Source organism: Hyaena hyaena, unplaced genomic scaffold (assembly GCF_003009895.1).
Source record: "Hyaena hyaena isolate Hyena2069 unplaced genomic scaffold, ASM300989v1 scaffold_169, whole genome shotgun sequence".
Lineage (NCBI taxonomy): Eukaryota > Metazoa > Chordata > Mammalia > Carnivora > Hyaenidae > Hyaena > Hyaena hyaena.
Window position 1 is genome coordinate 405028 of NW_024080801.1, and position 14176 is coordinate 419203.

At 42.4% G+C, this 14176-nt stretch overlaps 1 protein-coding gene across 3 annotated transcripts in view; it reads left to right on the forward strand.

Annotated features, from left to right (window-relative positions):
* The window catches only part of PHF20L1 (PHD finger protein 20 like 1), an 84961-nt gene extending 71108 nt beyond the window's left edge, over nucleotides 1–13853 (forward strand). For all 3 annotated transcript variants that reach the window (XM_039240204.1, XM_039240206.1, XM_039240205.1), the window contains 3 exons: nucleotides 8809–9175; nucleotides 10434–10596; nucleotides 12001–13853. In XM_039240204.1, the coding sequence (XP_039096135.1) occupies nucleotides 8809–9175; nucleotides 10434–10596; nucleotides 12001–12143 (673 nt within the window). In that variant the 3' untranslated portion in view covers nucleotides 12144–13853. The remainder of the gene's footprint in view (nucleotides 1–8808; nucleotides 9176–10433; nucleotides 10597–12000) is intronic.
* The last annotated feature ends 323 nt before the right edge of the window (nucleotides 13854–14176 follow it).

Sequence of the window (14176 nt, forward strand, 5' to 3'; positions counted from 1 at the left end):
AACCTACAGTGTACTGTGTAGGTTTGGTTTCAGGAGTAGATTCCCGTGAGTCATCACTTAGGTATGACACCCAGCGCTCATCCCAAAAAGTGCCCTCCTCAGTGCCTGTCCCCCATTTTCCCCGTCCCCCCAACCTCCACCCCCATCAACCCTACGTTTGTTCTCTGTACTTAAGAGTCTCTTATGGTTTGCCTCCCTCTCTGTTTATGACTTATATTCCCTTTCCTTCCCCCATGATCTTCTGTTAAGTTTCTCAAATTCCACATATGAGTGAAAACATATCATATCTGTCTTTTTCTGACTTATTTCACTTAGCATAATACTATCCAGTTCCATCCATGTTTTTTCAAATGGCAAGATTTCATTCTTTATCATCGCTGAGTAGTATTCCTGTGTGTGTGTGTGTGAGAGAGAGAGAGAGAGAGAGAGAGAGAGACATCTTCTTTATCCATTCATCAGTTGATGGACATATAATTTGGCTGTTGTTGATAGTGCTGCTATGAACATTGGGGTACATGTGACCCTATGAGTCAGCACTTTTGTATCTTTTCAATGAATACCTGCTAGTGCAGTTGCTGGGCTGTAGAGTAGGTAGTTCCATCTTTAATTTTTTGAGAAACCTTCATACTCTTTTCCAGTAACAGTGCAAGAGGGCTCCCCTTTCTCCACATCCTCGCCAACATCTGTTGTTTCCTGAGTTGTTAATTTTAGCCACTCTGGTATGAGGTAATATCTCACTGGTTTTGATTTGTATTTCCCTGATGATGAGCGATGTTGAGCATCTTTTCATGTGTCTGTTGGCCATCTGGATGTCTTCTTTGGCAAAGTGTGTATTCCTGTTCCTGCCCATTTCTTCACTGGATTATTTATTTTTCCAGTGTGGAGTTTGGTAAGTTCTTTATAGATTTTTGATACTAACCGTTTATGCAATATGTCATTTGCAAGTATCTTCTCCCATTCTGGTGGCTGCCCTCTAGTTTTGTTGATTGCTTCCTTTGCTGTGCAGAAGCTTTTCATCTTGATCAGGTTCCAATAGTTCATTTTAGCTTTTATTTCTCTTGCCTTCAGAGACGTGTTGAGTAAGAAATTGCTGCGGCTGAGGTCAAAGAGGTTGTTGCCTGTTTTCTCCTCTGGGGTTTTGATGGTTTCCTGTCTCACATTTAGGTCTTTCATCCACTTAGAGTTTATTTTTGTGTATGGTGTAAGAAAGTGGCCTAGTTTCATTCTTCATGTTGCTGTCCAATTCTCCCAGCACCATTTGCTAAAGAAGACTGTCTTTATTCCACTGGATACTCTTTCCTGCTTTGCCAAAGATTAGGTAGCCATACGTTTGTGGTCCATTTCTGGGTTCACTATCTATTCCATTGGTCTATGTGTCTGTTTTTGTGCCAGTACAATACTGTCTTGATTACAGCATTGTAATACAGCTTGAAGTCCAGAATTGTGATGCCTCCAACTTTCGTTTTCTTTTTCAATATTACTTTGGCTATTAGGGGGTCTTTTCCGGTTCCATGCAGATTTTAGGATTGTTTGTTCTAGCTCTGTGAAGAATTCTGGTGTCATTTTGATAGGGGTTGCATTGAATGTGTAGATGGCTTTGGCTAGTTTGGACATTTTAACAGTATTTGTTCTTCCGATCCATAGCATGGAATGTTTTTCCATTTCTTTGTGTCTTCTTCAGTTTCTTTCATAAGTTTTCTATAGTTGTGAGCATACAGATCTTTTACCTCTTTGGTTAGGTTTATTCCGAGGTGTTTTATGGTTCTTGGTGCAGGTGTAAATGGGATCGATTCCTTGAGTTCTCTTTATAATTGGTGTATAGAAATGCAGCTGTTTTCTGTACATTGATCTTATATCCTGTGACTCGGCTGAATTCATGGATCCGTTCTATCGCTTTTTGGTGGAGTCTTTCAGGTTTTCCACGCAGAGTATCATGTCATCTGTGAAAAGTGAGGTTGACTTCTTCTTTGCAATTCTGATGCCTTTTATTTCATTTTGTTGTCTGATTACTGATGCTGCAACTTTCAACACTGTGTTAAACAACAGTGGTGAGAGTGGACATCCCTGTCATGTTCCTGATCTTAGAGGGAAAGCTCTCAGTTTTTCCCCGTTGAGGGTGATGTAGCTGTGGGCCTTTCATATATGGCTTTTATGATGCTAAGGTATGTTCCTTCTATCTCAACATTCTTTAGGATTTCTATTAAAAAAGGAGGCTCTATTTTGTCAAATGCTTTTGCTGCATCTGTCACAGGATCATATGGTTCTTATCCTTTCTTCTATTAATGTGATGTATCACATTGATTGATTTGTGAATATTGAACCAGCCCTGCAGATCAGTAATAAATACCACTTGATCGTGGTGAATAATTCTCTTAATATACTGTTGAATTCGATTTGCTAGTATCTTATTGAGAACTTTTTTTTGCATCCATGTTCATCAGGGATACTGGCCTGTAATTCTCCTTTTTAGTGGAGTTTTTTGTCTGGTTTGGGAATCAAGTAATGCTGGCTTCATAGAATGAGTCTGGAAGCTTTCCTTCCATGTCTATTTTTCTGGAACAGCTTGAGAAAAATAGGCATTAACTCTGCTTTAAATAATGGTAGTCGGTTAAGCTTCCACCTTCTGTTCAGGTCATGATCACATGGTTTGTGGCTTTGAGCCCCACATTGGACTCTGTGCTGATGGCTAGCTCAGAACCTGGAGCCTGCTTCGGATTCTGTATCTCCCTCTCTCTCTGACCCTCTCCTACTCACACTCCCTCTCTCTCTAAGAAATAAACAAAAAACATTTTTAAAAAAATTAAAATAAATAAATAAATGTCTGGTAGAATTCCCCTGGGAAGCCATCTGACCCAGGACTCTTATTTGTTGGGAGATTTTTGGTAACCGATTCAGTGTCTTCACTGGTTATGGGGTCTGTTCACATTTTCTATTTCTTCCCATTTGAGTTTTGGTAGTGGGTGGGTGTCTAAGAATTTGTCCATTTCTTCCAGGTTGTCCAGTTTGTGGACAAATTTTTCATAATAGTTGCTAATAACTGTTTGTACTTCTGTGGTGTTGATTGTGATCCTTCCTCTTTTCATTTATGATTTTATCTGTTTGGGTCCTGTCTCATCTTTTTCTAAAAGTCTGGCTAGGGTTTTATCAATTTTGTTTATTCTTTCAAAGAACCAGCTCTTAGATTCATGGATCTGTTCTATATGTATATTTGGATTCTATAATGTTTATTTCTGTTCTCATCTTTATTATTTCTCTTCTGCTGGCTTTGGGCTTTTTTTGCTGCTCTATTTCTAGTTCCTTAGGTGTGAGGTAAGGTTCTGTATTTGGGATCTTTCTTGCTTCTTGATACAGGTCTGGTTATAGGTGTGGCAGTATATTTTCCTCTTAGGACTGCCTTCGCTGCATCCCAGAGAGTTTGGACTGTCATGTTTTCATTTTCATTTGCTTCCATATGTTTTTTTTTTCTTTAATTTTCTGGTTGACCCATTTATTCTTTAGTGGGATGTTCTTTAATCTCCATGCATTTGGAGGCTTTCCAAATTTTTTCTTATGGTATGATGTCAGCCCTTTTATATTTGTTGAGGGCTGTCTTGTGACCCAGTATGTGATCTGTTTTAGAATATGTTCCATGTGCTCTCAAGAAGAATGTGAATTCTGCTGCTTTTGGATGAAGAGTTCTGAATATATTCGTCAAGACAATCTGGTCCAGTATATCATTCAAGGCCATTATTTCCTTATTGATTGTCAGCCTTGATGATCTGCCCGTTGGTAAAAGTGGAGTATTAAAGTCACCTACAGTTACAGTATTATTATCAATAAGTTTGCTCTTTGTGATTGATTAATATATTTGGGTGCCATCAAGTTGGGGGCATAAACATTTATAATTGTTAGCTCTTCTTGATGGATAGACCCCGTAATTATGATATAATGTCCTTTTTCATCTCCTGTTAAAGTCTTTGGTTTAGAATCTAGTTTGTCTGATATAAGTATGGCTACTCCAGCTTTCTTTTGACTTCCAGTAGCATGATAGATGGTTCTCCATCCCCTCACTTTCAATCTGTAGTGTCCTTAGGTCTAAAATGACTCTCTTGTAGACAGCATGTAGATGGATCTTGGTTTTTTAACCATTCTGCTACCCTAGGTCTTTTGATTGAGGCATTTAGTCCACGTACTTTCAGAGGGACTGTTGAAGGATATGGATTTAGTGTCACTGTGTTATCTGTAGGTTTTGTGCTTGTGGTGATGTCTCTGGTCCTTTGTAGTCTTTGCTGCTTTCTACTCACAGAGTCCCCCGTAGTATCTCCTGCAGGGCTGGTTTAGTGGTCATGAACTCCTTTAGTGTTTGTTTATCTGGGAAAGCCTTTTTCTGTCTCCTATTCTGAATGACAGCCTTGCTGGATAAAGGATTCTTGGCTGCATATTTTCCCTATTCAGCACATTAAATATTTCCTGCCCCTCCCTTGTGGCTTGCCAAGTTTTAGTGGACAGGTCTGCTGCTGCCCTTATGTGTCTACCCTCGTAGATTAAGTCCCATTTGTCCCTAGCTGCTTTCAGAATTTTTATCTATGTATTTTTCAGGTTCACTATGATATGTCCTGGTTTTGACATGTTTTTGTTGATTTTGAAGGCAATTCTCTGCACCTCCTGGACTTGGATGTCTGCTTCCTTCCCCAGATGAGAGAAGTTCTCAGCTATAATATGTTCAAATAAACCTTCTGCCCTTTTCTCTCTCTCTCTCTCTCTCTTTCTTCTGGAACTCCTATGATACAGATACTATGTTTCACTGCATCACTTAGGTTTCTAATTTTCGTGGTCTAGTCATTTCCTATCCCTCTATTTATCAGCTTCATCATTTTCCATAATTTTATCTTCTGTTTCACCTATTCTCCTCTCTACTTCTTCCATCCTTGCTGTCACTGCATCTAGTTTAGTTTCCATCTCATTTAACATTTCTTAATTCATCGTGACTATATCTTAGGTCCTTGATCTCCGCAGCTACCGAATCTCTGCTATATTCTATGCTCTTTGCAAGCCCAGCTATTAGTCTTATGACTGTTATTCTAAATTCGTGTTTACATATATTGTTTCTGCCTGTTTTGAGCAGTTCTCTGGCTATCATTTCTTCCTGGAGTTTCGTTTGAGGAGAATTCTTCGTTTCGTCATTTTGGTGAATTTTCTGTCTTTTCTGTGTTTAATAGCTTGTTACGTGTACTACACCTGTGAGCACTACTATATTAAAAAGGGGTCATACACTGTCCAGGGCCGGGCCTGTCAGGAGGTGTTTTTAAATTTTTTTTAAATGTTTTATTTATTTCTGAGAGAGAGAGGGAGAGAGAGAGAGAGAGAGAGAGAGGAGACAGTGTGAGCAGGGAAGGGTCAGAGAGAGAGGGAGACACAGAATCCGAAGCAGGTTCCAGGCCCTGAGCTGCCAGCACAGAGCCCGATGCGGGGCTCGAACCCACGAACTGCGAGATCATGACCTGAACTGAAGTCGGAGGCTTAACCGACAGAGCCACCCAGGCGCCCCAGGAGGTGTTTTTAGAGTGTGTTGTGTGCTCTCTGTTGTCGTGTCTCTGGTTGCTTTATCTCCCTACTCGTAGAGGTGGTTCGGACCTTCCACCAGCTGTGATTTGATTTGTTTGTTGAAGTAACCCTGGAAAATATGGAAAAGTTTGGGGAGGGGCTGGAAGAAGCCTTATCCCATGCAAAGAGAGAAATGACAAGGTGGGAAAAAAAGACCAGGCAGAGAATCAAAGAAACTGTAAGACTTAATCCAGAGAGAGAGAGAGGAAAATAAAGAAAAAGGAGTTACAGAAAAGGTATAAAAAGAATAGAGTACAAATGCCTGATTAAACAAACCTGAACAGAAAAAAAAAAGAATTTATGTGTATATATATATAATAAGAATTGACCAGAAATCAAATCGGAAAATGGAAGACTGCAGGGCAGTTGTGTGTCACCATCTGGGACTGCTGGCTGTGCTGCTCTGGAGGAGGGGCCGCCCGGTGTGGTCACTGTCCCTCTCACGCAGGTAGTTGCGCGCTTGCAGGCACGGAGGGGTGGAGTTCGGAGTAGGTGCCCACCTCCACTGGGGGCCGCCGTCCTGTTTCCCGAAACGGCACCATGTTGGTGGAGCGGGGAGAAAACCGGCCACACCCCAGTCTCCCCTCCCTGGACCGGGCATCCCAAACCACACTGCTCAGGCAGTGCTCCCGGTGCCTTGGGTGCGGGTGGCCTGTTAGGCCCGCGCCACGGTCTCCGCGACTCCCGGGTGCCCGGCTGCGACTCAAACCCCACATCTTGAAGGATCCCGCTCTGCGTGGCCAGGCTCTCCCTCCCGTGGCGCCGCCCCCCTAGTGGCGGGGGAGGGGGGGCCCTGGCTGGCGCGCAGGGTCTTGTGTCCTGACGCTGTGTACCCTCTTCCCACAGCTCGCAAGGGAGGGGACTGCCCTCTCCCAGCGCGCCCCCAGGCATTACCGAGCCCAGGCTGGCTCCCCTTCCCCCCAGGGGTGTGCACAGGGCGGCTCCGGTGCGGACCGTGTCGTGCAACCCTGAAAACTCCCATCTTCTCTCCTAAGACTGCTTGCAGGATGCAGGCTGGCTCTCTCCGTGCCTCTCGTTCTGTCCGTGCTCTGGAGACGGTTTTCTCCTGTCCAAACACAGCCTCACTCTTCCACAGCCTCTCTTTCTCTTCCTTTTGTCTCCCCATCAAGGGCTCCCCTCTCCGTGCCTACGCTGCCTGTTTTCTCTCTGCCGGGTCGCAGACACGCCCCTCTGTCCCTCCAGGCTGGTACCCGAAGCTGTCGCTCTGCAGCCTGCATTCCTGGGGTTCCAAGCGTTCTGACCTCAATGCTGCTGTGTTTGAGGGAGGAGAGAAATTCCGGCTCCTCTGTTTCTCTGCCATCTTGACTCTCCTTTGCTCAGTGTATTTATTTAGAGAGCGTGCATTTGTGTGCAAGCTGGGGAAGGGGCAGACAGAGAGGGAGTCAGACAGGGACAAAGAATCCCAAACAGCCTCCATGCTGTTCGCATGGAGCCCAATGTGGGACTCCAACCCTTGAACTGTGAGATCATGACCTGAGCTGAAACCAAGAGTTGGACACTCAAGGACTGAGCCACCCAGGTTCCCCTGAAGAGCGTGTGACTCTTGATCTCAGGGTTGTAAGTACGAGCCCCATGTTGGGTGTAGTAGGGATTACTAAAAAAAAAAGCCTGGTCATCCTTGATAGGAATTTGAATTTCAGTGCATTCATACTTGCAATAAGGATTTAAACTGGACCAGTTTTGCTGCATGTCTGTAGCTTCTCTGTATGTTAATATTTCTAAAAATAGAAATTATTATCATTAGCTATTTATTGAAAGTCTAAAACAAAAGTCTAATTCATGCCAGAAATCAGTGTTTTCATATAAGATTTTATTTCATCCTTAAAATAAGCCTGAAAAATAGACCCTACCTCATTTGATAGATGGGAGTCAAAGATAGAGGTTATGTAGCCTGTCTAGGCTCCTCAGGATTCCACCTGGTGGACTGTTAGACTATAAAACCAGCTTTCTACCATGCCTTTTGCTGGGTAAGAGTTCTAGTGTTTTCCGATACTAAATTACTAAGGGCCCAAAAGTTAACATTTATAACTTCAGAAATAATACTTGGGTATTAGAAGAAAACTAATTTGACCCCCGGGTATTTATCTAGTCTAGAAATAATTAATTCACAAACATTACTGAGCCTTCTGAAAGGTTGTTTATGCCTCTTGATGATCCTCTTTTCTTACCAGCTCTGATGAGAGAATTCCTGTTTTACTCACTGCAGAATTTTCATGACTAGAATTAGCTGCACACTGTCACGTGCTCCCGTGGTTGGTGAGGATGGGGTCAGAAGGCACTATTATAGACTGCTCATGAGGGGTTGGTTAGTACCACTTCTTTGGAGGCTGCTTGGGAAGCTCCTACCAAATTTAAGACGTGTACCCATTATCCATCCGCTCCATATCTGACCGGAACATCCCCCCCACTTGTGTGCAGAGATCACACGAACACGCACACATGTGCGTAGGTGGGGAATTGGCCGGCGAGTCCAGACTGTGGCACGCCGATACTGTCCAGGTACTAGAGTAAACAGTCTGTGTGCTAATGTGGCAAGATTTCCACATGTGTTACATATGAAGAGGGCACATCGAGAGCCCCATCTGTGTATAAAGCAAAGGTGTATGCTTACCCATTTAAAAAGTAATCGTATATGTGTAGGAAATGGCTGAAAGGTTGTGGCTCACGTTTTTACGATTGCCACGCAGTGAGGTGTTTGCTTCGTACACATTCTTTGCCTGGATTTTTTTTTTATCAGGAGCAGGTATCACTTTTTGATTCAATGAAGATGTTAAGATGGGCTCACATGAACGTTTTTCATGCCATACAGTTTAAAAAACTCCAGTGGCAGATCAGAAAAAGAGGTACATCTGTATCAAGTGATGATGTGAACTGTCAACAGAATTACACCTACCATAGCTTTTCTTCCACCTGAGTATTAATTCTGTAAAGTTGTGAGAATGCCACTTTGGATTAAGTTCTGGGGCAGGCTAACCCAAAGAATACCTCTGCTTGTGTCTTGAGTCCCTGCCCTCTTCCTAACCTGATTCCCTGGGTACGAGTCTAGGTCTTTGAGCAGCGAAGTGGGGTCAGTGTGCCCGAGACAGCACACTTGGTGTGAAAGAGGCGTGGAGGGCGAAGGATCACCCGTATGGTTTTAAGTGCTGACATTATGGCACGAGACTTGTTTGTCCTGAACTGCTCTTTCTTCAACTTTGTTTGCAGGAATAAACATCATCCCGACCTTCATCTCTGGGCTTGTTCTGGGAAGCGAAAAGACCCAGACCAAGGAATCGTGGGGGTAGAGAAAAAAATAACAGCGCAAGACACAGGGAGTATGGAGGAGAAGAAATACCATGTGCAGAACCATAAAGAATCGCCTCGTGTGCCCCTAAAAATGGAGGGCACTTATATAACAAGTGAGCACAGCTACCAAAAGCCACAGAATTTTGGTCAAGACTGCAAAACTCTCGCAGACCCTGGGAGCTCAGATGACGACGATGTTAGTAGTTTTGAAGAAGAACAGGAATTCCACGTGAAGGAAAAAAACCGTTCACAGTGTTCACTGAAAGAAGACGGGATGCCTGAAAAGGTAGAACTGGCTCATGTGTTTTGGCTTGGAGAACAGGGTGGGGACGCAGGACAAGTTTATAAAATAAAACAGCCGAATTCCCAGTACAGTTACGCTTACATTTCCAAGTTAGCAGTGAGTGTCTGGTTAGCGTAAAAACATCTTTTGCTTCTCTGTAAGAAATACCGGCCATTTGAACATTTAGTTATCTCCTAGTTCAGAATTGTAGATTCAGTAAACTTTTGCCCTAACCAAAGGCTCAGTTTTGTAAGCATACTTGGATGCCTCCAGAAATCATGAGCCACATTTTTTTCCAAATGAAGATGTCTGTGTGAGAATGTGCGTGCGTGTGGGTGTGTGTATGTTAATATAATTTGTCTGCCTTTTTTGTGTGTTTCAGATAAAAGATGGCGCCCTAACCTTTCTTTATAAAACTGTAGCATATTTGTGTATGCATATCAATTCCATTATGCAATACACTGGATTCTTATAGCTCTGTGTACATTGAATATTTTTAAACTTCTTTACTATTCATAGGAATTGTCTTAGAGATGCTGTTTCTTCATTTTTCATTGATTTTCAGTGAGCAGTGCCACTAAAATTAATCCTTTATTTTTCTGGCCTTTTTGATCAAGAAATCCCAGTAAATAAATAAATTGGGGAAGCTTATATTTCCTGGATTTTGTGGCAAATTATTTTGTCAGCTTAATGTCCCTTTTATGAAATGAATTCTTTCTGGTGAGTCTCAGTTCACATTTTTTTGTGTGTGTGAAGCAGTTTGCACTTTCTACGTTTTTAAAGGATTTTTAACTTTCTATTGCCTCATTGATTTAACTACAACAGTTAATTGCAGTCTCTAGGTAATTAGACTTTAAACTGGCCTTTGCCAGTTTTCATGATTTTTCTGTCGCTTGCTGCCTTTACTCCACTTAGGTCCTTCGTTTAGATTACTGGAGGAAGGGGTTAGTCTAAATTAGCTGGGTTTTTTAGTTACAGGGTATAATTAGCAACTTCCTTTATTTAGCCTGCTTTATTGAATGACTTCCACCCTGTGTAGACCTGTGCGATGCACTGTGGAGCGATATGGCAGGCGTTTCTGCCCTTCTAAGGGCCATTGGATAAAATTTAATTATATGCTAGCACTTACTTTAAGAATATTCTGGGAGTCTGATTGGATTTCACTAACCATTGTGGTAACGAGGTGTTTCGTGTTCTCTCTCCCATTATGACGTTACATTTCGCCCCATTTTGTTTTTTTCCCAATGGTTCTTTGGAGAAGAATCCAGCTGAAAGGAATACGGTGTTTGTTTATAACGATAAAAAGGGCCCTGAAGACCCAGGCGACTCACATCTTCAGTGGCAGCTCAATCTCCTGACACACATAGAGGATGTCCAGAATGAAGTCACCAGCAGGATGGACCTCATAGAAAAAGAAGTCGATGGTAATTCTAAGAACGAACGAAAATGCAGTGACCTTAGTATGTCATGTGTGTTCGTTGTTGTTATGAAGACGATATGTGAAGAGTTTTAGGTCACGGGGTGGGAACTGTAGAGGGTGGCCGTTCCGACGGGCCGCTTGTTTCTTTCCATGTCACGTAACACAGCCGGCATTTGGGGTCTTTTAGGCTGAAGACAGTATGACTGGATATTATCTTAGTTGTATTTTTAAAGTTGGATATTTATTAAACACTGCCCATTTGCTGGGTGCAATATAGAGTGCATACGGAATATTAGTTTCATTGAACTGGTTTTTTTGTTTTGTTTTGTTTTTTGTTTTTTTTTGGCGGTAGGGGAGTCAGTTTAGGGACTGTAAGCATATTTAAAATAATGGAGGAAAACACTTTGTATCTTTGCTATCACTTTGGTACCTACGAAGTGAAATTAACAATAGGAACCCCCCCACCCCCCCACCCCGCAAGCTCGAGTAGGTAAACCTTAAGTGTGCAGACACATTTTCCAGTGGTTTTCTTTTATATTTTAATTTTAGCACACAGGACCCTAGGTAGACAGGAAAGATATTATATCCCCATTTTACAGTTGAGAAAATAGGGTAAGGTGACCTGATTCCTAATCCAGTGTTTTGGGTTTTTTCCCCTAACCTCCTATATAGACTGTATTCCCATCTTTAAATTTAACCCCACACCAAATCAGGGCTCCTGCTGCTCTGTTTTTCCCTGAGAAAAGAGGAAATGGAAACCCATTTCAAAAGCATCCTCCAGTGAGTTTAAGCTAGCTTTTTGTTACTTTAATGTTTCGAGTAGATGTTTGAAGGGAAAAATAGTACAACTTGACACTGTCCCTTATTATTAATAAAAAGCGTAGAGTAACTAATTGTGGTCTGCCTAGACTATCTAATGTGCCTGCGTATTTTTAAAAGTAATGATAAAATAGTGGGACTGAAAAGGACACTGAAAAATTGCCACCTCCTTTCCTTTGTTAAGAAGAACTCCCTGATTAAAAAAAAAATGGTGAGAGTAGCTAAATTTCATTGAAAATGGAGTAGTGATGATTTAAGTCTAAAATAATAGAAAGGTTCAGCAGGCACAGGGAATTGTTATTTCCCATTCCAGAAGAGAGTGGAAGGAGATGTTCAAAATGAAATTAGTTTATACCTGTAAAGGAAAGAATTCTCTAAAATAATGACGGAGAAAAGTCACCAAGAAAGACTAGAACTCGTGTGGCATGGGACGTAGCGGGTGCGACACCCACAGACAGGGCCGGGTATGTGGGCCCGTCTAGAGAAAGGCACGTGATCTCAGTCTGCGCTTTCCCGGCCTCCCAACTACACCACTTCGTGACTCTTGCCAGTTGCTATTTCGATGTGTTCGTTCTGTTCTCTCTTGCAGTTCTGGAAAGCTGGCTTGATTTCACAGGGGAGCTGGAGCCCCCGGACCCCCTTGCAAGGCTGCCCCAGCTTAAACGCCACGTCAGACAGCTCCTAATCGACATGGGCAAAGTACAGCAGATAGCAGCTCTTTGCTCTGTATGACGGCAGCAGGAACCGTTGCAGAGAATGTGGGTCTCTTCAGTTGATAACCCTTATTATCCACGTGACTGCCAAGTGGGTAGTTTTAAAAAGCTTAGTGTCGTTTGGTCATTTACTGATTTGTGACACCCATAGGATGGCACCTTGGAAAGGAAGAGGAAGAACAACTTTTATATTAAAAAAAAAGTTGATGAGCGAGCTGCAGATGAGCATGTGATCCGTGCCAGGGGTCAGTGGAGTGGAATACAACGGATACCGGGGAAATCGAGTTGGCGGGCTTTCTGAATAGTGGCTCACATGAAGCTCGAGATACCCGTAGAAAGAAACATGGCGTGTTTAGGCAATTTTTAGTAGAAGGGTCCATGTTATGAACCAGCATTTGGCCAAATGCAAAATTGTGGAGGAAGTGAAAAATCTGGAGAGTTCTGTAAGGTCGCTTATACGAACTGTCTTCTCTGCAGTTGGTCCAGCTGCACCGAAGCTTAGAGTACTTAAACTTTCAGAGGATCATGAGCTGTCTCTTAGATGATGAATGTCCTTAATCAGAAAACTGACAGAGTGAGCGCCTCACTTGCGAGGCAGACAGTTGTGGGATTCTTCCTTCATTATGATGACATATTTAAACACAAATGCCAAATAATTGGAATTTATTTTGCAGGCATTAAGCTCATTATAAACAGAATGGCTCGCAGAAGGGTCAGTGTGCCAAATGACAGTGACACTGAGCGGGGGGGGGACCGTTCACTCCCCTGGGAGGCCTCCTCCACGTCTTACGTAGGCCGTCCGCCCCTCAGCAGCGCGGTGTCCCACAGACTACACACGTGCCCTCGAGAGCTGTCGGACGCCGCGTGCAGGCGTCAGCACAGTTTGATCCCGAGTGTGCCTGGTGTTGGCCTTCAGATAAACCACCTCAGCTGGGATGAGGAGTGACAAAACTGTCAAAATAATTTGTGGCTGTGGAGTTTTTTAACTGCTGGTAGTGGAATACTGGAAAAGCTTCATTTCTGAAGATGAATTTTATTTTTAAAAAATACATGCGCACCCAAAACGTTTAGCTTTGGTCACAAATGGACACATTTCTGAAACCAAAGGCAACTCTGAGTTGCTGAGTTAGCTCGTGCTGGATTTCGGGCCCAGGTCCCCCTGTCACAGCCAGCGCCCTCGTGGGTCGTGTGCCGCCGCCGCGCTCCACACGATGGTTTGCGCAAGCGTGTGCTTGTTTGAAACAAACACTCAACGTATATATGTACATAGTCTACACATATTTATATCTACACATCTCTAGTTTTATTACTATAGACTATAAGAGTTGGTGGTTAACATGAAATGTTACCTTTTAACAGACTGTTTTTAAAAATTAAAAATGTATGTACAGGTTTTGAAACTTTTTTAAAAAGGGGAGAAAAGACTGTTAAGAGGAGGCTCTTTGATGACATAACACTTGAATATTTTATGCCTCAATCTGTGTATCAGTTCTAGCGATCGGTGTAAATGCATTGTGGAACTGACACACAGGAAACTTGAATTTATCTTTGATAAGAATACATGCCACTGTACATTCAGATATTATTTAAATTTGCAAACACACTGTTCTATATGTAAGGTACTGTATGGAAAACCCTTTATTAAAACTATTCCACATATCCTGAAATTTCAGCTTGCCTTTTTGTGGCCTTATATTTTGATGTAAAGACGATTAAAAGAATGTGCAAAGCAGTCATTTGAACTTTTTATTGCCTTTTGACATTTTCCAACTTGACAAATGTGCCAAAGACCCACAGATATACCAGACGGTCCGTGCGCTTTAACTCAGTCAGAGAGCTTCATGGGAAGTGAAGAGCTTTCGTAGAGGTGACTGGGATACTCGCTGAAATTTGCATATTAAAGTAAAAAAAAAATAGTGCCTGTATTCCATGTGTGGAGTAAACTTGCTCATGTCTGTATTTCCAGATTGAGAACCATGTCTTTCTTTCGCTTTAAAGAAAATAATGGCTCTAATCTTCTCTCTGTTGTGGTTAAATTCCAGACATTGAATT